The following is a 27176-nucleotide window of genomic DNA, read 5'->3' on the forward strand; positions in this document are numbered from 1 at the left end:
CATGTCTTCCATAGAAGGTAGGATTATGTTGAAAGCCATTATTGAGGTATTTGATCATAGTACTATGTACCTGGTAAACGGCAGTAATTATTTATATGAGGCAGGCCTGGGTTTAGTGCATGGCTATGGGGTTGAAATGAGACCCAAGAAAGCAGAGTGCATAACCTCCAGGGTGCTTTCTACACTCAACAGTTTACTTTGTTGTCTATTTAAAATAACAATCAGCATTCCCTCCAGTGGTAACTAGGAAAAAAAAAACACTTCAAATTACCCTTTGCAGTGATTAAATTTTACTCCGATACAACTTTTACAACAGTTGTAAGTAATTTTGTTCTTAGAATATAATTTGAATAACTCTGCTCCAGGGTTATAATAAAGTCATTAATATGTCGGAGCAGTTTTGAGCAGGATTCGATTTATTGCCTCTATAAACAATAAAGTTAAACACAGGCAACTTGCAGGAAAATTATAAGCTGCATTCATTTCTTTCTCTTCACAGAAAGGAGGAAGACAAACTTCCCAGAGTCCTTTGTGCTGTATGTAGCAAGCTAGTAAGTCATGGCTGGGATACCTACTCTTCAGGCAGCAGGTAGGGGTCTAGCACAGGTGGGCTGGGAGAAGACATCTTTGTCAGGGCCATGATGTGCTCAAAGGTGATGTCGGTTTGGGTGCCCGTGTCTACCAGCTGCGACTCTGAGGCAGGCGTGAACATCTTGGTTCGAGGTGTCCTCCTCAACACCTGCACCACAATGGGCTCCTTGGCTGTCTTGAAAGCTTCCACAGCCTGGTCATGAGTTGCTCGGGATAAGTCTTTGCCGTTGACCTATTGGGACATAATTAGAACAGGGAGATTATTGTAAAGCAGGAACTGGAGAGATCCGTGCATGTTCTCAGGGCCTCTAGGAATCAGCAGCCACATGGATGGAGAATGTTGGGAGGACCAGACAACTTTCAGTGCTCTCCAGAGAAGCACTGGTGGGAAAAGAGGCTAGAGTAGAGGTATACAGATCTGGCATTAAATAAACCAAGCACACAGCCAGGATGTCCCAGCCTCCAACCACAATGTCTTTAATGCAATTTCATCACTTGCTAATCTTCCTCATGGAAGAAAAGAGCAGCCTCGGGCTCCAAGCCTTCATCAGGGAATGATAGCTAACTAGAAATTAATTACATTGTTTTGTTTTTGTGGTGTGTAGTCTTCCCAGTTTGTGTCAAATCTTCCATTTCCTTAAAAAGTCTACAGCAAATACCAAGCAAATAGCATAGACAGGCCATAGATAGATACACTATAAACGGAGAAAGAGTTCTAGCTGCTAAGCGCTGGGCAAAAAATAGCTAGCTGAAATTTCAGCTTTCCATTTTTTCAGTTTGTATAGCATGTTGCTAGACCTATAGCCCCAGTGTCTGTCTTTACTGAATACCCACTGTCAGCTGACCGTTCTAGAGACCTGAAAGGGGAAAGCTACATTTGTCTCTCTCCCTCCTCGTTCTGCTCTCAGCCCCAGGATGTCACATGTGAAACCAATGGGTATTGTCTGGCTGAGGTAAATGAGACACAGGGTCCAAGGCTTTCCCAATGGTACCAACAGTACTGATTTCCCGCAGCTAACACAAGATAAAACCCCAAGGGACCCTGTCTGAAGGGAATAAGCCAGAAAGTGACATAAGAAGACAGCTGATGTCCTCTCCTGGCTACAGCATACCACCCCTGGGATATGCCCCGACACACATTAATTTTGAATGGGGTCTGCACAATATATAAGTCTGTGCAGTGTATAGCTACATATGAACATCAGACCATTTGCCATAGGGAATGAACATGGGGTTTTCTTTTGCTTAACACAGCAGTGTTACAGTTTATAAAAGAACAAAGTTGTAGAGGCAAAAGAAATACACAGTGGAGTAGGAAGGAGGGGGACTTAGGCAGCAGCACAGGACATGTGTGTGTATGTCTTTACACACACACACACACACACACACGAGAGAGAGAGAGAGAGACTTGGATCTTAGAACTAGTGTAGTAGACAGACTGGCCAGCCCTTGCTCTCCTAAGAGAGTTCACACTGATCTCCCTTCCCATCAGATCAGGGATCTTGCCATCACAGGGAGACCTGTGCTGTAGTTCTGACTGACTGGTCTTAGCCCACCATCATGGGAAACTTGAGGTTGGTTTATGTTTCAAAGGAGGTGTGAAATAGGGATGGATGGCCCGTGTTGGATTCTGGGCAAGCCATTCTGCATGCGGTAGCATCTGAGGAGCATGTGGAAAAGGAGCAGGTAAGGTTAACTTAATCTAAGGACCACGGTGGAGAGGAAAAAACTGGGACGGTTATCCTTCTGGTGATATACTCCCTAGGTTTTAAGTTATTTGCTTTGGATCTCAAATTTCCATAGTCCAAAACAGCATAGCAGGTGCAAATATGCACAGACATATTGTAAAAGTAGACACATGCATTTTTCCAATGCTTAGAACATTATCAACTATACAAAAAGGATTTGTGGAAATGAGTCCTTGAGGGCTGCATCTTCATCAGCTCATTTCTATTGAACAATGGATGGGGCGGAGCCTTTACTTATATGAATTCCACAAACCTGTATGAGAACCACCACATGAACCTTTTCATGGCACACCAAAGGGATTCATGCAGTGCCTGTGCAGATCAGACTAAGTTTAGACTCCCCAATCCATGTCTTGATGGAATCAATGACACAAAGCATGGGAGTGAAGGTGAAGGTCTTTAGAATTTGGACACCTATCACATCTCTTCTACACAACTATGGAGAAAGAGAGTGGTCCAGAACTGTGTCTCAGAGATGCATGTCTTTCCATGACACATGAAAATGGCGTTACTGCTTATAGCTGGCTTTCACTGAAAGGGACTTCTGACACACGTGTGTAAGGATTCAGTAGCCTAGCACCATGTGGTTTCTCACCAAACACAGTTCAAGTTCACTCCTGAAAATGCCCAGTGACTTCCCCTCTTAAAGCTAGGGATTAGGTGACCAGAGACAGACGTGTGAGGTCAGGCCAAAGGTTGTATTCTAGATGAGTTTTGGGTCTATTTTCTCACCGGATGCAAATGTCAATGTAGTGCTCCTTTTTGTTATTATGATGTTTAAGATAATATACATAATAGTGTAACATGCTGATGTAAAAAAAATGTATTAAGACACCAGTGCTGAAGGACAGCCTATACCACAATAGTCCCTTTTCCAGGAGAAAATAATCCACGGACCGCATCACCAAGCTCCAGCCTGGTGAGGCTGCCTTGTGAGACTTGTTTACTGAAAGCCATCCAGCTTCCTGCCCATCTTGTGTTCCTAAGCTGACAATATACGCATAAATCTTTTCAAGCTTCAACTTGGGATTCTCAGGGGGTGGGAAGTGGGGGCTGTAACAGATAAATTTCCGAGGACTTGACCCCTGCCACACAAGCTTCTTGACAAGGTATTTTCAGGATCATTACATTCCTTTAAAAGACGATGAGACAAGGCAGGAGTTTACTATCCTAGACGATCCATTTTTGCAGCCAAATTTGTTTTGAATTACCTTGTGCACATAACACTTATTACACTGTCATCTCGCAATCACATCCCTAAGAGACTTAGTGAGGTGATGACTCTGGCGCATGCTGGCAGCCAACCGAGAATGACAACCTTTATTCTCGGGATTAGCATGGCATCTACATTACACACAACGGTGCTGATGATGGCTGCGATTAGGGAGGGGATGCACACATCCAGTGACGTTTGGCCCAGTCAAATTAAATATCATTAACTCGCCCAATTGAGCAGATTGCCTTTAAAACACTTTATGCAGCTCTAAAACCAAGTAAATGGAATGTTTTGGAACAAGAAGTGCTGATCGCAAAGTTTATCTTTATTATAAATTAAATGCCTAAGTTATTCACCTAAGGCTCTGACTGGATTTCCCACCCCCAGCCCCCGGGGAATGAGGTACAATTATGGAGGAATCCAATCACTGAGTCTCGCTTTGAGGCAGACGGCACCACTGAAAATATGACATGACACTAAGAACCCTTAAAGAGGCCTTTAGTGTAAGGTCTTTTGTGACAAGAGACAGTTACACTGAGAGCACAGAAGGACTCCTTCTCGGATCCACGGAAGCCTGGATAAAGCCACTGACTGCTCTTGTAAAGTGGTACTTGTGGCCGTCATTTCTATAGTTGATCAGAAGATAAAACAAAATCGGTGGATAGTCCATTCGGGGCTGAAGTTCCCTGACAGCCTCTCTATCTTCAGTCATCTGCTCCATCAGCCAGTCCTGGCTGGGGTTATTTGTCCCTTGGCTGTCTGAATGCCACCGGAAGCGTTTCGTGGGGAGCATAAAACTCGAGCACATGGGAGCTACTTCAGAAATGGCCAGAAGACTGCATGGCAGATGGCATTTTACGAATTCAGTTCTGGATTGGCTTGACTTGGCTCTGGAGCTCAGAGAGCCCAGAGACTTGGGGCAATTGCCTCCCCAACACAAGGACTACCCCTGAAATACCACTGCCTGTTGCTGTCATATCGTGTCATCTCCAAATCCAGGAGTGGGCCAGAGAGATGGCTCAGCATGTCAAAGTGCTAAGTGGGCAAGCCTCACGACCCAGGCTCAATCCCTGGTACCCATGTTTAGCCCCCCACCCCCAAGCCAGATGTGGTGCCATGCATCTGCAATCCAAGGACTCTGATGGTCAGAAGGGAGGGAAAGGGCAGAGAATGTCTTGCTTGGAGCATGGAGCAGAGCTGTAGAAGCAGGGAGACCCTGCTTCCCGAGATGGGAGGTGAGAAGCAGCTACTGCACACCGTCCTCTCACCTTCACCCCTGTGGCACGGCACGCCTGAGTCTGCATTACCACACAGCCACAAAGTGAGCAAACAGAGTTCAAAACCAAGGCCAGGCAGCTTCCAAAGGTTTTTACCACCGGAACACAACACCACGGAGACGTGCCGCACCCTCTTGAACTTAGAAAGTATCTATTTCGGAGGAACCACTGGGTTTCTTGGGATTAAACCTACCACAGTCACCTCTTTTTCTATGACACGTGGAAATGACCTCAGTGTAAAATGCTAATGTAGTTTTATAACTGAACCACTATAAATTGTGCCCCTGGATAAAATCCAGCTTTTATAGGGATCATTTAATTAAATACAGAGGGCACTGATTCCATTTTTATAAAATATCACACCTCTGTTTTCAAACTAATTAAAACTTTGATTCCACTGAAGCAGGAGGCCATGATAAACTACATGGCGGGAGAGGGAAGGCTTTCAAGCCCTGGCTTAGGCTGGAAAAAAAAAATCAGGAAACTTCTGTGTGTCTTAATTTATTTCAAATTTATGATCTGCTCCAGGGCTCAAGGAAGAGAAGGCGACTATTCTAAAATGTAGGCGTTATGGCAGTTAAGAAAAAATATGAGTCTTGATGAACAAATGGTGCTTAAAGATCATGCTGCTGTGAATGGCCCTACTCTTCAAAGACACACACATGCACACACGCACACACTTCTAGACTACACTTAGTAGATCTGGGTTCCCGTGCAGTAACAACTTGAACCTACATAGGTAGCTTGGACTCTAACAGGTACCTCAGGGGTGTCCTTGGGAATTTCTAAATATGGCTTTCAAGTTTCCTCACCCGAAAAAAACCCTACCTTCCTTCTTTCCAGTGTCCCCACCAATGAATTTGTGGCCGGGGTAATCTTTCTCTTACATAATGTCGGTGATAAACTCACGACTGCGCACCTGACCTGTCCATTCTCTGCTAGTGGATTATTTCCCTCGTCAGAGAAGTCTTCCCTGTGCCTCACTTAGGCACTGATCATTTTTAAAACATTTACCTTTTTCCTAAATAGGAATAAATCTGATTCTAGCTGCTGAATAGTAAATTGATGTATTTAAAAATAATAGATGTTAAAAGTCATACACACACATAATTGAAAATATGTCTTAAATATTTAAAATCCCTCCTTCTCCAGTAATAGTCCTATTTTGATCTGATCTCATTTCTCTCTTTAGCATCTAGCCTTGATATCATTACCATAAAAATCTCATTTAAATATGGTATCTGCATACCCGCAGCAAACATTGGAGAACCTTATGAAAGAGTTGGGGGAAGGATTGAAGGCCTTGAAGAGGATAGGACCCCCACAGGAAGACCAACAATGTCAACTAACCTGGACCCCTGGGAGCTGTCAGAGACTGAGCCACCAACTGAAGAGTGAACATGGGCTGGACGCGGGCCCCTGGCACATATATAGTGGAGGACTGCCTTGTCCTGCCTCAGTGGGAGAAGAGACACCTAATCCTGCAGAGACTTGGTGAGCCAGGGTGGGGGATACCCAGAGGGACTTACCCTCTCAGAGGCTAAGGGGAAGGGGATGGGGCAGGGCCTCTGTGAGGGAGGACGGTGAGGGGGAGGTCAGCATTTGGGATGTAAATAAAAAAACTGGCATCTGCATGTCCATTGAACTCAGCATGTTTGATGAGTGCACAACTTCACATTATTGGAAGGCGATACTTAAAGTGGCTGAGCAGTGTCTGCTAGACTAGTGCTGGGCCCTTGGGACAGGGCCCAGCTCCCTCCATTCTATGTGGATGCTCGAGGGACTCAGCGAGAAGCATCTGTGAACTTCAAGTTGTATGAAACCATTGCTCACTACAATCAAAACAGCACAGGAGCACCCTCTGCTCTGGGTGAAGAATGTGCGCTAGAAAGGAACTGGTGCGCTAGAAAGGATGAGGAGGCTCTGACCATGCTCTCCTCCTCACTCCCCCTCCCTCCCCGCCCCCAAGTTCTGAGCTGCCAGTGACAAGGTGAAGAAAGATGCTCTCAACTTCCGGGTGGAGATAAAAACACCACACCCTATGCTTTGCTGAACCCTTACTGCTTGGGGTGAAGGCTGAGCAGCCAACAGTGTGCTCTGTAAGAAGGAGAGCCAGGTAGCAGCCAGAGGCTGTAATCACTGAGAGGACAGAAGGTCAACAAGGTTTTCACTTTCAAGGTGCTAGCCACAAAGAAAAAGAAAACACCCAACCCCTACCTAAGCTATGCAAGGGCCCTGCTACTTAGTTATATATCTGGTCTTTGGGTTTTGAGGAGTCTTGCTACATTGCCCCAGCTGGCCTTTGATTCTTCCTGCACACACTGTCTCCCAAGTGCTGGTGTCAGTTGCACTTTGCAGTGTTAAAATTCAACATTATTGGCTTTCCATGAGGCTGTGAAAGCACGTGTGGCTACACTGAGGGACTAGAGGCTGGTAGGTCCTGGAAACATCAAACCCAAAGTTTACAGCAACTGTTTCATTCTGTCACTTCATCTCTCTGGTGTAAACTCTGTTGCTTCAGAAATGCTTACAAACACTTTTAGTTCATTAGCTTTTTTCCTCAGGAGCTGCTGAAGAGAAAATGTCTACCCTCAAGCCTCTAATCTCCCCCCTTCCCTCTATCTCTCTTCTCTTCTCTTCCCCCCCACCCCCAGATTCTCTATCTTGTTGACAGGAGGACTTTTAAATGGTCTTTTTACAATTATGTCACCACAATGATTTAAGTGTCAGGGAGGATCCTCATGGATCCTCAAAAAGATGCATAAGGGCTATCAGAATGTTGATGTTTGATTTGTACCAGACACATTGTAACCCTGTGAGCTGGTGGCTGGTAGGTTGCCATTTGACCTGAGTTCTAGGAGGTTGAGGTGTTCAGAGCGAAAGGTATGAGGGATAGGGGAAGCAATGTGGAGAGGGAAGGTTGACCTTAGATAACAAAACAAAATGCCCTGACGCTTGGGTGAAGAACAAAGGCTCTTGTAAAGGACACAGTTTGTTTGTATGAGCCTTGGTTCACATGCCTGCCCTTGGCTCTGGGACCCAGTGGACCCAGTGGACCCAGTGGACTGACCTTTCCCACGAATCATCTCCATAATGGCGCCATGTTTAACAAGCGGTAGCTTTGGCTCTCCACTCTCATCCCAGGCCCTTCCTGCTCAATGACAGAGAAGCTGAAAGCAAGGGAATTGTGACACTGCCTGTCAGTGCGTTTCTTCCTGAGCTGTCACATCACATCTCGATGTGCATGTGTCCTACAAACAGCCTGCAGGTGTTTTATGAGCGCTTCTGATGGAACACCAATTAAAACGGTGCAGTTAGGACAAAAGTGATGTCAGTCATATGTTAATATGGGGGGGGGGCGGGAAAGCAACATCACACATTTGGAAGTTCTTCAGGCCTAAAGAGACTCAGGGCCATAGAACAAATGTTAAAAAATGTTTATTGGATGTAACGACCTCAACTTCACAAATTTTCCTTACCAGGATAATGAAATTTCCTAGCTTGCTTTGCATAGCACAAAGGGAAGAGCAATGGATACCAGGGGAAAGCGAAGCAAATGACAATCTGCTGGAAACTGATTTCCTGGCTCCTGGGGAGTTGGTTCTCCAAATTTTAGGGTAACCCAGACAACCAACAATTTTTGAGATTTTTTTCTTCCTCCTTTGTGTTCCTTCAAAAGAAACAGAATTATAGGATGTAGCACTTGGTTTATAGCTAATTTTGGCTTTGCACAGCCAAAGGTTCATCTCAGACGGCAAAACTTCCATCCTTTTGCAGTTCACACCCACCCAGTGACACAGGACCCCAGATCCCTTAAGAGCCCAGTGCCAGCCTAGAGATAGACTTCTGGAAGCTGAGGGGATAGACTGCCCCCTCTTCTCTTTTTCTAGAGTTGTCATCTTGTCTCTCCAACAACATTTTAGATAGACTATAATAATTATGTATTAAGGTAGGAATTTTAAATGTTCTCTTGACCAAACAAAGGTATCTACTGACAGCCACCCTACCTTTTGCTTCTTTGAGTTAATAATGATGTTTAGTTCTTCTGAGCATCTTCTATGCACCACCCACTATGCACAAGTACTTTATACACAGTGGCTCATTCATTTAGTTAATAGCCCATGATGCTGTGGCCCTAAAGGCAAGCAAAACCAGAAGTGGGAGCTGCCCCAGAGAGTTTAGAGTCTGGCTGAAGAAGCGAGGCTATAATGATTGCACTGGTGAAGGAGTGAGAAGGGGGCGGGGCAGAGGAGCAAGTGCTAGGTAGAACATCCATCCATGAGCAAGAGATGCTGAGCAAAAGTAGGCTAAGACAGATGTAAGGAGAAAGGGAATAGTTCAGCCAGGGGCATAGTCACATTCAAAGCTCCAGTGGCAAGACACAGCAGGCTTATGAAGGCCACCTTGTGCACAGAAGGGTTGGCATGGTGAAGTGAGGGCTGTTATGTACCGAGACTAAAAGCCTATTGAGGGAGGACCCTTAGGAGGTCCACATGAGGTAGCCTTTTAAGATTTAGTCTTTACAGTGCTTACTGAAAGTATCTAATGTTAAATTTATAAATAAAATGAAGCAATAACTATAGTCACATGAACATTTCTACCACCTTTTACCTATCTTTTAATCAAGTCTATTTAGTATTATACTTAAAATGTAAATTTTCCAAGAAAGTAGAGTTTAGAAACTTGTATTAGAACTGTTATTGTGGCATTCATTTGTTTTTATTCACTTTACATCCCACTCACTATCCTGGTAACTCCCTCCCACAATCCTTCCCCCTTCTCCCCTTTCTCCTCTGAGAGGGTGGGGGCCTCTGGGTGTTTCCCCACCCTGGCACAACAAACCTCTGTGAGGCTAGGCTCATCCTCTCCCACTGAGGCCAGAAGAGGCAGCCCAGCTGGAAGAACATATCCCACAGACAGGCAACAGCTTTTGGGATAGCTCTCACTCCAGTTGTTCAGGACCCACATGAAGACCAAGCTGCACATCTGCTACCTATGTGTGGGGAGGCCTGGGTCCAGCCTATTGTGGCATTCTTAATGGTCATTCACTGTTCAAAGCAGTGTTCATCACACTTGGTGATGCTCCGCATTTTCAGTGAGTACCACAGGGACTGCTATATTTATTTTTGTTTTTTCTCTCTCCCATCACCTTGTCCCAGGCAGAAACTGCAGGTTTGGAGCCTGTAGGTCACCCTTGTGCAGTCGTCCTCAGAACAGTGGATCTATAGTTACAGCAATGGGGATCATTGTGGAGACAAGTGGTGTGTAGGGGGAGGATCACCATTTTGTTGCGTATGTAGCTGATGTACAAAGTGTAGAACTCCCGAGCCCTGCTCAAATTATGTTTCTTTTTTTTTTTCTTTCTTTTTTTTTAACTTCAATTTTAGTTCAACTTGGTGGGAAAATTTAGGCTGGAGGAGAAAATATTTACTTCTCTCATCCTGCGTGAAAAACATTGCTGATTTTTTGATCATTCCTCTGAGAATTTCATACATTGTGCTTTGATCACGCTTACTCCTCTCTCCCAACTCTCCACGATCTGTCCACACTTCTCTACCTGTTCTGATTTCTCCTGTTCTAAAAGCTAGCCAAACATGATAGATAGCACATGCCTATAATCCCACAACATGGGAGGAGGGGCAGGAGGAGGAGGAGCAGCCATTCAGTCTTACTATCCAGTGAGTCTGAGGTCAGCTTAGACTATGGCAAACCCTGTCTCAAAACTGTAGCAACAATAACAAAACAAAAAACAAAATAAGAAAACCGCCAACTAATGCTGACTCCAACCAAACCAAACCAAACCCTCCAGTCTCCCAGCTCTAATATCATTTATAGTACATATTAATACTCCATGCAGGGCTTACACTAACCTGATGTATGTTTACCGAACCTCCAAAATATTCATATTTTTTTGACACCCTTCCTTGAAAAGGGAGACAACTTCTATTATTAGAATGTATAAATCCTAAGTTGTCTCCACTGAATTATGCAGGTACTGAATGGCCACCATGAGAAATTAAGTGTGGAACTCTGGGAAATATTGGCTTTGCGTGAAGAACCAATGGGCATGAGTGGGGAAGACTGACTTTAAAGGCGGGGAAAGATTTAGAACCATCATGAATCAAAAATAAAGTTAAGTTTGTACTTCTTTCTCCTAGATTTATAAATGTGGCTGGCAAACGGGACAAAAAGAATGATGGTGACATTCTTGGGTATTTATCACCTGTAAAGTAGGAAATAAAACGCCTTGCCCTCTCAACTTTGCAGTTGCTGAAGGGCTTTAAAGAACGGTCACATTATAATAATTGATTCCTGCTTTTTTTGTGATTAGACCTTGAGAATGAGAATGGCAAAATAATTCCATATCTTAGCAGCCGAGAATGTCAGGGATGCACGGGTGGTGACGTGTTTGTTGAATGAGGTAGAAATTAAAAAAAAAAAAATTAAGGCTTCTTGTGGACAGAGCAAACTGATTTAAAAGCGCTCCAAGATCCATGAGGTGTGTGCCAGGTGATTAAATGCTAGGAACAGATCCTTACAGCGAACAAGATCAAAGCTGGAAAATTGCTCCGAATTCTGATTTTGTACAGCTGTGTGTGTGTGTGTGTGTGTGTGTGTGTGTGTGTGTGTGAGAGAGAGAGAGAGACAGACAGAGAGAGAGAGAGAGAGAGACAGAGACAGAGAGAGACAGACAGACAGACAGACAGAGAGAGACATACACAGAGACAGAGAGACATACACACAGACAAAGTCACACATGGAGAGAGAGACAGACCGAGAGAGAGAGAGAGAGAGAGAGAGAGAGAGAGAGAGAGAGAGAGAGAGAGAGAGAGAGCGCTCAATCACTTTTCCAACTTGTTTTCTTAGGCAGGGTCTCTCACTGAATTTGCAGCTCCATAATTCAGCTAGGCCTGCAGTCCGTGAGAGCAGCAAGGATCCTAGCATCTGTGCCTCCCCAGAGCTTGGATTACAGACATTGCTCCTGTGACTTTCAGCATTGATGCTACTGATCTGAACTCAAGTCCTCACACTTGAGTAGCAAGCACTGTTACCCCTGAGCCACTCCCACTAGCCATGAGGTGATTCTTTATTATGTCAGGAGCCTTGTTAGCCTGGTACCCAAGGCCCCCGGCATTGTCTCAGATGGGCTGCCTGGACATCTTTTTAGACACAATTCGACACCTCCTGTCCTAACCATTCTGCCATATCCTGGAATCAGGATCTGGACCCCCCAAGTCCTTTCCTATCCAATGGATACTCAGTTAAACCTTTCTGACTTCAGTTTCGGGTCTCATTTTTAGTGACATATGTGAGTGATGGGACACCTTGACTGTCAGGCCCAGCAGCAATCCTAGAGAAAGCACCTCAGCTGAGGTCACCTGAAGAAGGTCTGTTTATTATTTTTTTTATTGACACAAGGTTTTATTTAGTCCTGAATTGATTACATTGCCAAGGTTGGCCTTGAACTCTGGTCCTCCTGGCTCCAGGTCCTAAGGGGTAGGATTATAGGCCTGTGCCACCATGCCTGATTTATTTAGTGCTTAGGATCAAACCCAGGGCTTTGTGCATGCTAGGCAAGCACTCTACCAACCGAGCTGTATCTATAGTCTGAAAGTCTGTTGAGATGATGAAATAACCTTTGGAATGCTCCAGCCGAGTTCTCACTGGGGTCTTAGGGGTTAGCCTGGCTCAACTCGGCAACTTCTCGTTTGCTGTTGAATTGCTGAAGAGTTTTAATCATGAACCCCGAAGGACTGCTATTTTGAAAGGAGGCAGAATACAAGTGTTCATGGGGATGTAGGAATTAGCTTTGTGGACACAGTCTCTCCAAGAGAGAAAAACCTGCAGCAGTTTCTAAGATGATTTATTAGACACTTGTAGAATTTGCTAGAAATCTACCAGGAGGAAATCATCTGGGAAGAAGTTAATGAACCAGACAAAACACTTGATAATGCAATTAGAATTCTAGGAGACGGAGGGGTTTCTTCCCAGAGAGAGGAGATGGGGGATTCGGGGTGAGAACGTGGAGGCTGAGGTTGGAAAAAGAAGTGTAACTAACTGTTTACAGAGTATAGCTATCAGAGGCTGGGAGGAGAAGATGGGCTGATGATTCAGTACACTGAGTTAGGGTGCCCAGCTGGGTGGAGACAGACTCTCAGCATGGCTTCAGCTGAGTGCTGTGTGGCTCTGAGCAAAGCGAGATTGCTAGCGGCAAAAATCTGGATTCCCATCCCAGGGACTGGGGGAAGACAGCCACAGGAGGATGCTCACGGTTCTCTAGTAGCTTGAGGCAACAGTAAATTTCTCCCTGCTTTTGTTTGGGTCTGATATTTTTTTTTCCTTTTAAATCTCTTCTTAGCAGAGTTGGAAATCAACACAATAAAGCTCTATAAGCTTTATATACTCTGACCTTATTTCCTTCAGCCTCACAGATGATCGAGTGGCCAAGCATGGTACCATAACTGAATATATACGGGGGAAATTTCTGACCACGTCCTTGTCCTGGGCACTGCAATGAGGACTATACATAACACAGGTTATGTTTGATTTATATGAATGTAAAACCTAAATAAAAATGCAAGGAGATGTGACTGCAAGCCCCATCTTACCTATATCAGTTCTTTAGCATGGTAGGGATATGTTTAATATTTTTATTGTCATCCTCAAACATCCCTTCCTTTAAATGTATATTGTGGTCACACAATACTGTCTCCTTTCCCAAGGGCTTTCATGTCCTCTAACTGGAATGTTACATGTTAAGCGTGAGATTGTCCTATGGAACAAAGCCAGCATGTGAGATGTACACACGAGGCAGCCTTATTGAGGTACCTGCCCTTGAAGACCACAAGCTCCTACTGCTCCGTAGTCTTGGCCAGGCTGACAGCTCCATGCTTCCTGCCACACAGCTTGGGTCTCAGCCCCCTTGGTGCTCCTAGCTCTTGCCACGGGCCATTACTGCTCTGGGAGACCTTGGTGGAGGTCTCTCCCTGTCTCTGGGTAGAAATTACTATGAGGGCATGCAAGTTCTACATTATATCCAGTAACTTCCTACCTCCCAGAATGGAAGTGTTTCAAAAAATAACATGAAGAGATGCTGAAATCAGAACATTTTTCTCCTAGTGACCTGTAGGTTTTTGCTACTATGCCTTTCAAAGAAGTCTTCCTTTTGCCTGTTTCTCCTAAAACCGTTCTCCATTGTTCCTTTCAAAGAAATGACTTAGCACCAATGATAACCCAATGATGTCCAAGAAAGTTGGCCTTTCGAGATGCACATCCATCATTATACCTGTCTCCATGGATGCCTGTAGCCCCCAATTTTGGAAGCCTGGCTGCCCTCACTTCCTGTAGTGCTGCTTTATCTTTTAGTCCCCAGAGCTTTGGCTGCTCATCTGACGTGTCCACATTCAGAGCTGCCACCATGCCTTAGAGTCTCTAGACACAGCACAGTCTTGAACACTGCTGGCATCTAGAAAAGAACTTTTACTTATGCTTTGAAGGAAGACTGTGAGGTGCACACTGGCCCAGTCACTGTGACAGAGCCACAGGCTCTTGGTCAACCTGGTGATTCTAGACTGGGACAGTGTGCCGTGAAATCCCTCTCCTTCTTCAACAATAACCAGGAGGACTTACACAGGAGTAAGGTATCACCCTGACATCCATTTCACTTCCAAAGCTGCAAATCACTCCTGAAGGAAACAGCATGGTTTCCTGTGCACATACTGTTGGGCTGCAGCTGTAGCAGAGCCAACCTCATCACTCTCTAGAATGCAAGTCACCTGGTGACAGGGACTGTCCTCTCCATCTTATGGTATGGTGACAGGTAGGAGGCATCTATGTGTGCTAGAGGAACCCATGGCACACCTGCCACTGAGTCAGACAGTCTTGTGTCACAATCCTGTTTCTGTTACCCACTGGCTGGGTGACCCCAACAAACCAGTCATTCTACAGCCTTGACTGTCATCTGTAAAATGGAAATAACAAGAGTGTCTATACTGGGTAGGTGTTGTGAGGATGACATGAGAGTCCTGTTCCTAAAGTATGTCTATGACAATCATTCTCCACAGTAGTGTATCATGAAGATGACAACCAAGTATCTTGTGCTGGGTCCTCACTGGCAATTCAAGGGCCCAAGACACAGCAGTGAACCTCTTCATATTGCCCTAACTGTGGACTCTGAAGCCCTCAGTTGGGGGAGGGGGAAGAGGCTCAATATTTTGTACCAATGTCTTCTTGGTGATATCCTTCCTCCTTCGGTCTGGGGGAACGTGTACTTCCTCTCAGGTTCCAGACGTTCAATGTAATGTTTTAGTTTATGTAGTTAGGGAGAAGTCAGACAAGCACTCAGGACAACACAGACTTTAAATGCCTAGCCCAATGATATAAAACCTGGACACACAAACTTCCCACGGAAAGAAAATGAAGACAAAACCAAAACCAAAATCCCAGGTGCAGGGAAAGAGAAAGGCAATCCTTGTTAAAAGTCACTCCAAGCAGGAATGCATGGCTGTGGCTTTACATGGAGAACATGGCAACTGGTGTCCAAGCTGCATAGAGCATGCACTACAAGTTACACCCGACAGTCACTTCATAACTACATAAAGAGGAACACAGTGCAGATGTGGTTAGTGTGACTTTGGGTGGGGAGGGCTGGCATGTTTTTCTTCCCACCTCCTGTTGGTGAAAATATTTGCTACAAAGGACGGTAACTTCCTTCTATCTTTCGGAGACTCCCAAAATAGAAAGCAGCTGCTTGATAAGGCAAAATTGGCTTGTAATTTTCTGAGTTTCCTTTTATTAAGATGCATGCCACTTTTAATGTAATAAGCCTTGGCACTGTGGGTGGATAGGGGAATAGATGGTTGCCATGTATGGAGAAACAGGAGTGTGTTGTCAGGGTAAACTGCTTAACACGCTGGGAGAAAACTGTGGTTCCCCCAGATGTCGCTCAAATTAACTCTGCGCCCATTGCTAGGAGGCTGTGCATAGTAAATCCGGCCTGTGTTATTCGGGTCATGTGTTCCTTTTCACAAAAGAGAGATGCTTGGGACTTTGGATTTCTTTAGCCAGAAGCATGCAAAATGCAGGGGATGGGTGTATAAAAAGATGAGCTCTAACTGGAGTCTGACAGATGCCTTCTTTCCTTTGCAACAAATGCTACAGCATGGGAGAGGAATTTTACTGCTGAAGAACACGTCATATCAGGAGAAATGAAAGCAGCATTTTATACTCCTCTCTCCCTCTCCTTTTCTCTTTCTTTTGCAACACTGGGGATTTGAACTTAGGGTCTTGTGTACCCACTTTACCATGGAGCTACATATATACATGCATTTACATATATGCATGGGTCTATGTATGCATATATGTGCTTGTGCATATGTGTGTAAGGCACATGTGTGATTGCACATGTGTAAAGACTGGAGGTTAATACCAGGTATGTTTCTTGATCACTCTCCACTCTACATTTACTGAGGCAGAGTCCCTCCCTAAACCCAGAGCTCACCAGTTTAGTTATCTAGCTAGCCAGCTTGCTATAGACATCCTTTGTTTCTACCTTCTGAGCACTAGGATTACAGATGGGCTTCCACCCAACATTTCATTACTTTTTAGAAACAGTTTTTACATTTGTGTTTCATTGTGCATGTGCATCCTTTGTATGGTATTATGGGGGAACATGTAGATGCCATGTCACATGTAAAGGTCACAGGACAACTTGTGGAGTCAGTTCTCTCTTTTCACACTTATTTGGGTTCTGAACCTTACAGAACTCAGGTCACCCAGTTTCTGTGGTAAATGCTTTGCCTACTGGGCCATTTCAAGAACACTTGATACTTGATACTTAAAAGACCTTTATAGCCAGCCAATCTCATCTCGCTCTGAATATTTATGATTTAGATTTCTTCAGAATTTGGGGTAGGAGGAGATTTAAATATATATGTTCTTGGGTCATTTCTTAATAGTTGTATTAAATTGTATTAAATAGTGAGTAAATTCAAAGACATCCAAGGTAACAGATATATAAAGAATGCTACAATGGTACCTATTTGAATTCACTACCTCTTGAGAAAAACACTTCGAGCTTGATTGACAAATAAAGTACCAGGACTAGCCAAGCAAACAAAGTGGCCTTGGGGAAGGACTTGCTGTCCCTGTCATCAGGAATCCCTGCATGGCTGTAGTGCCATGTAAGAGCTATTGAGTGCCCAATCAACAGGACAGAACAGAAAAGCCAGGGGCAGGTTCCAACACATGGAAAAACTGACATTTCCTCTTCATGGGTGGAGAGTTGGACTTTTATCTAAGGGATACTAGAAAATTCATTGATGGAAAAAAAAATGGAGTTGGACTCCAACACTGTATCATACACAAGGGTACAGAAAAGACAAGACTGATGAAAATCTGTACATAAACTTATAAAATATGCATGGAAGAGAATAAAGGAGGCTATCTTTATGGCTTTGAGGTAGAAAACACACTCCTAACAGATGCAAAATGCAAACCACAATAAAAAATGATGTATTTGGTTCCCTGGACGATGTCAGAAAGACTCACAGATCTGTGCAAGTACGTTAGAGACTTTCCAATTCTTTGATTTAATGAGTTGGTACACAGGCTATGCCTTTAGAAATCTCAAAAGCCATGAGGAAAAGATGGAAAAACCCAACAGAGAAATAGCAGGCCACTTCACACACAATAAGGAAACTTAAATATAGAAAATACACATAACACATAAAATCTGGAACCTCATTAAAACATGCTTAAGTGATATGAGGTATATCTCTCCTTAGTCACTTTGAAAAAAATAAGAAGTCAGATGACACTAAGTGTTTGCTGTATTATTGTAGTGGGTTGGCCTGATGCTGCTTGTATTCTAATGCTAATTTGGGGCCCCCAAACTAGTTGCCCCAGAGACAAACACTGATTGGTAAATAAAGGTGCCAATACCCAGGGTAGAAGAGACATAGGTGGGGGTTATATTTCAAGAGCTTGGGGTCAGAGAGGAGGAGGAGGAGGAGGAAGAAGAAGCCGCTATGGGTTAAGGGTCAATAGAGCACAATCCTGAGGGCTGCCCAATTGCACTTAAGAGCAGCCCAGATGGAACACAGTAAATAGTAAGTAATAACTCCGGGTTATTGATAGGAAAGTAGATTCTAACAGCATGGAGGGTAGGTACCTGTCAGCTATTGTGCTGATCAAGGCTGGGATTTTAATAATTATTACTACATATTATATTCACTTTTCTCTTGGTGATGATGTAAGATGAGATGGTACCTGTGTGATGAGGTGGATTAACTTGGCAGTGGGGGACACAGTTGTAGATGCCCATAGAATCTCTCAGAAGTGTCACAATGACACTGACAATGCCGATTCTAAGTGAATCTTCCCAAAGTGAATGTATGCGTAAGGGAGGCCTGACACTTCCCCTTCAATGGTTTTCTTCCTACTCCTACCTCTTTGTCTCTCTCTAGTTACCCGTACTTCTCCCAGAGCAGTGGTTCCTCAGGTGCAGCATCCGGTCTAGCAGTACATCATATACTTAAGTAAGTCATAGCACTTAAGGATGGAGCCTGATGCCCAGGGTTCTAATAAGCCCCAGAGGAGACTCCAACGCAAGGTTTAGTCTGAGAAAAACCCTGGGAGAATTTCTGAACCTTGAGACTGGTTTAAAGATGTAAGCGCAAGTGAGATTCATTTCCCTACATTTTGCAATTTTGACAAGTTATATATCAACGAGATAAGAAGTTAAAAAAAAAGTGGTGTGAGAGAGTATCTTTCATCTCCCATGAGTACTGGGCTGGAGGATGAGGTGAAGGAGACATGCATAGAGTGGAGACCCACGTGGAGATCAACATGGAAGTACCTCATGAAAGGGTCATCCTCTAGTGCAGTGGTTCTCAACCTGTGGGCCTCAACCCCTTTGGGGGAGGGTCACATAGCACATATCCTACATATCAGATACTTATATTACAATTCATAGCAGTGAAATTACAGTTATGAAGTAGCAACAAAATAATCTTTGGCGGTCACCACAATATGAGGAACTGTATTAGAAGGTTGCAGCATTAGCAAGGTGGAGAACGGCTCTCTAATGGTTAGCGTCTAACCCAACACACAAGATACATCCTAAACACATGTAATAGGAGGACCACAAATGATTGGCTGGTGGTTAGTTTTCATGGTCAGCTTGACAGATTTAAGATTATCATGGAAATACACCACTGAGTGCATTCATGTGGATATTCCCAGAAATCCATCCTTGATAAGAAAAAGCAAGAAAAAAATATCCATCCTTGACATGTGGGTGGGACCATCTCACAGGCTGGGGTCCTGGACTGACTGAAAAGGAGACAGTGAGGTGTATGCTAGCACTCGCCTCTTTTTGATTCTTGGTTGTAGATGTGTGCACTGTGACCAGCTGTTTCACGCTCCAGCTGCCATGTTTTCCTGCTGGGAGATGGACTGTACCCCCCAAACTGTGAGCCTAAATAAACTCATCCCCCTTGTTCTGATAAAGTACCTGATCACAGAAAGTGGAAAATAACTAAGAAAATGGGTCAATGTTTTTATTTTTATATATTTTTTTTTGTGGTCCTGGGAATGGAACGTTGGGCTGCACACTCTGCTCCTAAACTGAATGATGCTCCTAAACTGAATGATGCTTAACTGGAAGATCCAGTGGGAAGTTAACCTGAACTGCCTCCCCCGGAAGTAGAGTCAGCTGTCATGTTTTGTCATCGTGGTCATTGCTGAATGTCTCAGCAGCAGAAGGATGCCGGTACTCAAACTCACTTCTTCTCAGAATTCTGAAAATAAAGAGTAGCAATGTCTGTCCTAAAAATACATTCTGTTCTGGCAGAAGTCTGCCTATCTCCATCCACGGTGCTGGAAATTAATTAAATTATAGTCCTCATTACAGTATCGAGGGGAATGTCTGCGCAAGCAGGAGGAAGTATGGATTTAGCAAGAATGCTACTTTAGAGGGGTGCTGGACAGAGCACAAATGGCGGCACTGTGGGTGCACACAGATGTACAATGAATTTTTACAGACAAATGTACCATAACCTATTTTACATGTGTGAACTGGACATTATTGAATAGTTTACTTTAAAAATGTTATTGTGCAAGGACTGGAGATACAGCTTATGGTTAAGTTAGTCAAGTGTTTGCCTGATATCTGTGAGGCCTTGAGTTCAATTTTCAGTGCTGAAAAAAAAATAACCAACAGGTTTCTCAAGGGAAGTAACTTTTAAGAAGCCAACAGATGGTTAAGCTTGCCGTCTGCAGCTATGTGCCTGCAATGTGACTTCTGTGCTGCCTACGCATCTAGCACGGACTTCGGAAAACTTGCCAGAAAAGCATTGGTCCAGCTTTTTCCAAGATTTTTGGCTTCACTGAGAAGTGAGACCAGTGTGAACATGCATTGTACTCCCTGAGGGTTCACAGGATATGGATTGATTGATGATGGTCCCAGCTCCTGACATACTGACTCAGTAGGTCTCAGGGCTGGGCTCTGCTGCTCCGGGAGCACCTTTGAGAACTAGTGAGATAAAGGAAATGGTATCTTCCATAGTCAGATAAACTGTCTTTCATCTTTGACTCAAATCAAGGGTTGGGTGCAAAGACAGTTAGTTGCACATTTCTGCCAACAATGTCTCTTCATTTTTGCACTATTTCAGTTTACTCTTTATCCTGAACTGATATGTCTAATCATACTCTTATGAAAAATATTTTCCTGCTAGGCAGGAGACCAGATATGTCAAAGGAACATTTTCTCTGGAGTTTACCAATGGACTTATAACTCAGTGTGCCCTTGCATGCCCTTGGAGAGCTTGAGGAAAAGTGGGTCGTTCTGAGTAGGACAAATTCACTCCTGACACTTGTCAGGGCAGCATTTGATGGTCAACAGCTCGGCCGACTACATTTCACCCACAGCGTGACACCTGTCACATAAATGAAGGTGCTTCTGTTAGGAGTCGGTTTTCTAGGCTTTGGGACCCGAGCTGCTTTCCTGCTTGACCCTACAGTGGTGAGAGAACACAGGGTATGAGCACAGGTGTGGCCCTACTCGGAACGGCTGACCTGACAGCATTCTTTTCTGTAGCCTCCACCCCTACCGTTTAACCATGACCCATCATGCATCATTAATGAGCACAATGGAACTCATCTATTAAACCTTAGTTTCTTTTCATGCTTCCATATGTTTCTTCTTCTTACCTACCATGGCAGGTGTGTGGGTGACAGGGACACAGAGTGACGGGCTGATGATTCCCCTGTAGGCCTATTGAACTCGCCTCATTGGTAATAGAGACAAGGGCTCATCTATCATTGCTAAAACCCACCTTGGACCAACGTGGGACCCATTTAATACAGTTCAAGTTCGGAATTTGAGAAGGAGTCTTGATGGTTACTGGGTTATATGGCAAGACTAGGGCACCCCAGAGAATGATGCAAAGCACTTCATGGGGCTGACATTTTTGGGGGTGGGCGGGAGGCTTGAGATGGGTAATAAGGTGTAGAAACTCCCAGGAAGGGGAACCACACAGAGATTAAGGATGCAGAGAGGCAGTCTTGGTCAGAGAAGGTCTGTGAAGGGAAAGCCCATTGCAAAGTCTTAAGGAGGGATGTAAGTAGGTATAGGTACTGAAAGGGGACCCCAGGACCAGGGCAGATGAATAATGGCAGGAAGCTTATGGGGAATACTAGAAGGGGCTCAGGGACACACAGTTTTGAAGGCCACCACGAAGCAGTTCCCTTTATTCTAATGGCTCCAGGGAGTCACTGAGCACGGGCTGTGTAGAAGATCCTTGGCACATGATTGGTTGAGCCCTCAAGATGAGTGAACCAAATAACAAAAGCTATGCAGTACCCTCCAGCCTCCAGCCTCACTGCCTGGGTCCAGTCACTGCCATTATGTGCAGTTCCCCATCCTCTTTCTACATACATATTGACTATACCTACTTCTCATTCCTCAAAGCCACTAAAGAATTCAAGGTGCCCAAGGCAAGGATATCTGGAGAATAATAAGGCTTCCTGAGTTCATAGTGTAACAGGGAAGACAGCATTAATATGATAACATGGATGTGAGGCAGAGAGACATGAAGGGAAATGACAGCGGGCAGGGCACTTAAGGCACGCTCTGTAGGAACAGATTAGAGATCCATGGCATCGAAGGGGTGATGCTCAATGTAGGGATACTGTCGTGCTGGGGAGCACAGTGGCTTGCTTTATAGGGATAGGATGGTACTGTGTGGTATGGTAGAAATTCTCAGTGTGGGGAAGCCATGGCATGCTGGGAAAGTTCATGCAGGGATTTAGCAATGAGCAGGGTATGGCAGAAAGAGGGCATATGGAGATAGTGTAATACCCAGGGCACGGTGAGAAAGCTCTATGTAGGGATACAGCAGTGGGTGGAGCATGGAAGAAGGGGTTGGAGCATGATGGGAAGGCTCTATGTAAGAATGCAGGGCTGGTACAGGGTAGGGATGGTCCATGTAGGGATACAGCAGTGGGTGGGGCATGATGGGAATATCCCATGTAGGGATGGAGCAGTAGACAGGGGCATGATGGGAAGGCTCCATGCAGGCCTTGATTCCACCTCAGGCCATTCTGTTTTCACTTCTTAACACTAAAGCAATTTATGATCCACTGTTTAACAACGAGTAAATAGCATGTAGTGACAGATACATACGCACATTTAAATAGTGACTCTTGGGGCCATAAACAGTTCCATTCTCATAAGGGGGTCTCAATTTACTTAGGTAGAAAGATAACCTAATTTAAAAAAAACTGTATTTGCAAAAGTGGTCTCACAGAATTACTCAGGCTACCGTTGAGCTCACCCTGTAGCCCAGGTAGTCTCGAACCTGTGATCCTCTTGCCTCTGCCTTTTCCCGCAGCTGGGGTGACAGACCTGGACTGCTAGGCCTGGGCAAATCTTCTGTTTTCAAACCTTTTTCACCCAAAATGAATTCAGAAGGAAAACTAGCAACGAAAACAGTGCTTTTTAGCGTTGACAGGCTGCTTAAGCAAACACACTCCTATTTGCAGGAAATCTTGGCCTGGTTCAGCACTGCTGTGTGGAGGTCAAGTTTATGTTCATCCAATTAACTGCCACCGACTCTGTCCATACTTAATCATGCCACTGCCCGGCTGCTTCACAGCAGACTCACGGTTGCTCTACAGCAGTAAACGCATCTAATTGAGTATTGCACACAGCTAATTAAATATGAAAACAGGATTGTGTGCAGTCAAGTTTCCAGCCTGCCTCATAAACTTGCTGATTCTAATTTGTATTTACCAGAGAAATCTGGGCTTTCCTAGCCTACGAGTTAATAGGTTGAGGGGGGAAAAAGGGTCACAAACAAGGACAGCTGCTATGTTCGGGGATGGCACTGGGTAAAGTATATGCTTTTTAAAGACTAGCAACTCTCCTGCAGAAGGCACAGCTTTAATCTTAATACCAAGGCCAAAGGGCTTTTTAAGATCATCCATTCGGGGAAAAGCCTGGAGGTTAGTGGGAACTTTCTGCTACTTTGGAGGTGACTTCTCTTTGCCCACCACACGCCCTTCGTGTGGCTTGACAGAGTGAAATGACAAGCTTCAAGGGGGTCTGCTTTAGTACAGGCTCTTCAACCACACAGGTGAAAGCAGTCTCAACATTCTCTCTCTCTCTCTCTCTCCCTCTCCCTCTCCCTCTCCCTCTCTCTCTCTCTCTCTCTCCCCCCCACTCTGCCTCTCTCCCTCTCCCTCCCCCTCTGTTATGTATGTACACTAATGTCTGTGTACCTAAAGGAGAGAGGTCAACCTCTACCATAATTCCGAGGAGCCACCAACTTTTTATTTTTGACACAGGTTTGTTTGTCATTGGGTAGTCTCTATCAGAATTACTTCCTTGTGGTCTCAGCACAATTCTCAAAGACTGCTTATCTGAGCTTGTGGGCTCTTTCTGTCTCTGCATTCTCAGCTCTGAGATTACAAGTGAGCGCAATGAAACCTGGCTTCTGTGAGTGTTGAGGATGGAACTTGTGTCCTCGTGCTTGCACTGACTGTAATCACTTTACCCCGGTGGAGTTGGTCATGCACTCACTGGCACTGCTGGAAATGATTTGTGTAAGGAAAGCTTCTCAGACCTGAGAATTGTGGTGCAGATATGACACCCAGCCCCACTTATAACTCCTTTGAATGTCAACTGCTTCATCTTTGATTGGGGATAATAATATCTCCTGTCTCCAACCTGCTGTGTGAATTCAATGGGAAACCAGACGACCGGCATTTAGCATATTGCCAGTACACACCAAGCATGCTGTAGGTAATGTTGCAGATGTGTGGAAGTGTGTTTTTCTGGCGTGCAAACTTCAGGTAAGTGAGTTAGTTAGAGTTTTCAGTGGGAAACAGAATTCCCTATCAGTTCCCTGTTGACTCCTGACTCCTCAGAGTTCTTTTGGTTGGATGCCACCTCTGATCTTTTTTATTCCTTTCTCTAACTCTCCACAGGAAGACCTACAAAATACCCAGACAGCCATTCCACCTTTCCTGCTAGCCCAGCTGACATCCAGCCTGCCCTGGAATCACAGTGTCCAGCTAACAGAGTCGCCTTGAATGAGTATTTTCCTTCCTTTCCACCCAGAACTTGGCACCCGTCCTCATCTGCCTTGCAGGCCTGGAGCCTCGAGGCTAGAACATGAGCTTCTCTGTGCCATCCAATTCCCCAAGGAGAAGAAGGTTATTCCTTTGACGACCTCCGAGTATCTTTCTTTTTGGGCATCTTTTTTTCTTTTCCTTGAATTAGGGGGTCCAAGTTACCTGATCTTTTCAGCTGCTAATCTAAACTTCCCACTTCCAGAATGCACAGATTCTAGATCAAGGCCTCCACTGGAATACTGCAGGTATAAATGCCCAAGAAACTGCAGCCCAGTTTCTACTCTACTGCTCTGACAAGCCCAGGGTGGGAAGAGGCTTGCTTTTTCTCCTCAAAAGTATTCAAGTGTTCCTCAAGGTCTCAGCACAAGGGTGTCAATGACTATGCCACCCTTTAGCAAGCAGGCAAGCTGGGGAGTTGTTGTTGTTCTAATGTGATTAAAGGTACAATAAGGTGTGTGTGTGTGTGTGTGTGTGTGTGTGTGTGTGCACAACCAGAGGCAAAGCCATTGTTCTGCACCATTAAGCTCACAGCAGTCTCCCAAAGAAATTATAGGCGGCTTGCCGATGGCCCTAATGAAGAGCATCTCTTTGAATTATCTCTGGATGAGGATAGGATCAAGCCAGAGCCTTAGAATATTTGATCCTCTTTGTGCTGCTGTTATGAAGGCTTACTGAAGCCAGACACCCTGGACTTTCTGGAACTGTAATTTATGGAAACCTCAATTTCTCTGTTCTAATAAGGTTTTGCATAATAAGGATGAGGATACAATTACTAATTCCTGCAAGAGGTTTTGTGAATTCCTCTGTGCTATGGTTTGGGTGCCCAAAGAATAGGTGGAAGAAGGGACTTTACTTAGCTGACACAAGGGAAGTGGGTCCGAGAAGTAGTTTGGGCTCCCTGAAAATAAATCTGCATGGTTCCTTAAGCTGCTGACAACATGCACTTCATGTGGAAGTCATTTATCAGCAACTCACCAAATGATACTTCAGACAGAAATAGCCCCACAAAATTTTACCTAGTTAAAACCAAACTGAACCCAGATTCCTTCTTTTGGGACTGTAGTCTGCGCTTAAGAGCATAAATAATAAGGTTGAATGAAAAATAAGTTGACACAGATTTGTTGTGGATATCATAAAGTTGACTTTGGGAAGGGGCTCACTCTCATAGATGTGTATGAAGTTCACCTGAATGGAAGCTACATGGTAGCTTTGGTGCCAAACCAAAACAAGAACAGAGTTTTGAAAACTACCATTTAACTTACTCCCTCTGCAGCAGCCAAGCCTAACCTAGCACACTGCTTAGCCAACGGTGTCTGCTATTCAGCTCATTTCACTTCTAAATGTTTGGCTCAAAAAGAGATTCCCCCAGATCATCAGGTAAACTGAGGGTTAGAACATACCGCATGATGACATGCGGGATGGGGCCAGATCGTCAGTGGTGGCAGTACTGATGCTCAAGTCTTCCCAGACATCCCTAGACTGCTGGGAACAAGGCATGTGTCCCACTAAGTCCTGAGCATGGGATTGGAAGGCAAGGATATTTCTAAGACTTAAGAAGCTTGCTTTTAGCAAGTGAGACAATTCAAAAAGCCTTAGAATGCTTACATTGAATGCTTACATCCTTTCTATGCCTTACTGAAGAGAGCAGGCAGACATACAGACAGACACACCTTTTATTCACCCAGTATCATTAGGTTTTGTTCAGAGACACACATTAAGCTGTCTTGCTGTGTCTTGCTAGGGACACCCGCCCTCTGGTGGCTCATGTGAAAATAACACCCAACGAACTGATACAATTCGTTTTAAAGTCAAGCTAGTTCTTTAAAAAGAAAATATATTAATTAGCCATTTGTTGTTATGAACTAAGAAACACGCACCCATTTTTTTTCTTGACGCAATGTTATTCTCCTATGATGATTAAAAAAAAAAACTTACCAGCCTGTGATTTTCTGTTCATTAAAATTATTTGTTAAAGGAGCCAAACTGATTCAAGAGGAAAATCCTTAACTGCAGAGTTAGGTTAGCAAGAACCATGCCAAACCATCTTGTTCAAGATGGGGCTTGAATACGTAAAAGGAAAGTGCTCAACATAGATGTAAAATAAGCTATCTGGGCTGTATTGAACACATTTCCTAACATCTCAACTGAAATTTCATGTTGTGACGTAGAAGCCTGCTGAGGGTGACAGTCTGTAAGACCAAGTGGCTTGCTTCAGAAGTTGCTAACATTTGCAGAGAGAGACATAAGCAAGGGGCAAGCGCGAGGTACAAATGTGAACCACATGTCCCGGTACAAGACGCTGCTGAAAGGAGGACTTTGCTCCGCTGTAAGCAGTGCCTTAAAACTGTTTTCAATAGACACAAAAACTGCAAGCATCCATCACTGCCCCTCCCCTCCCGCCTTCCCCAACTTGTTCAAAGGATGCTGTGACCACTCTCTGACCCTTCCTGTCTGGCCGCTCTATAGAGCGCTCAGTTGTCATGGAGCTTTTGTGACCCAGCTGCTTCAAACACATCGCAAGACCATCAACAGCTATTTAGACTCTCAAAATCGAGCACCGGAGAGCTGCCGGGAAGCACATTTCTTAAGAGAGTTAACAGAACATCTCCGGAGAAGTGGGCAAGGCAGGCGTAGGCGGAACACAAACACACACAGACATTCCCGATTCCTGCCCCAGGAGGGATGCCGCCAGGTGAGTACCCGCAG

General features: G+C 44.5%; 1 protein-coding gene and 1 long non-coding RNA gene across 18 annotated transcripts in view; one reads left to right on the forward strand and one right to left on the reverse strand.

The window, feature by feature from the left end:
- Pdzrn3 (PDZ domain containing RING finger 3) overlaps positions 1–27176 on the reverse strand; it is a 228291-nt gene that overhangs the window by 22018 nt on the left and 179097 nt on the right. For both annotated transcript variants that reach the window (NM_018884.2, XM_006506405.4), the window contains one exon: positions 576–823. In NM_018884.2, the coding sequence (NP_061372.2) occupies positions 576–823 (248 nt within the window). The remainder of the gene's footprint in view (positions 1–575; positions 824–27176) is intronic.
- The window catches only part of Gm26911, a 49178-nt gene continuing 22820 nt past the window's right edge, over positions 819–27176 (forward strand). For all 16 annotated transcript variants that reach the window (XR_003956481.1, XR_003956480.1, XR_003956488.1 and 13 more), the window contains exon 1: positions 819–27162. This is a non-coding gene — a long non-coding RNA (predicted gene, 26911). The remainder of the gene's footprint in view (positions 27163–27176) is intronic.

Source organism: Mus musculus, chromosome 6, assembly GCF_000001635.26.
Source record: "Mus musculus strain C57BL/6J chromosome 6, GRCm38.p6 C57BL/6J".
Lineage (NCBI taxonomy): Eukaryota > Metazoa > Chordata > Mammalia > Rodentia > Muridae > Mus > Mus musculus.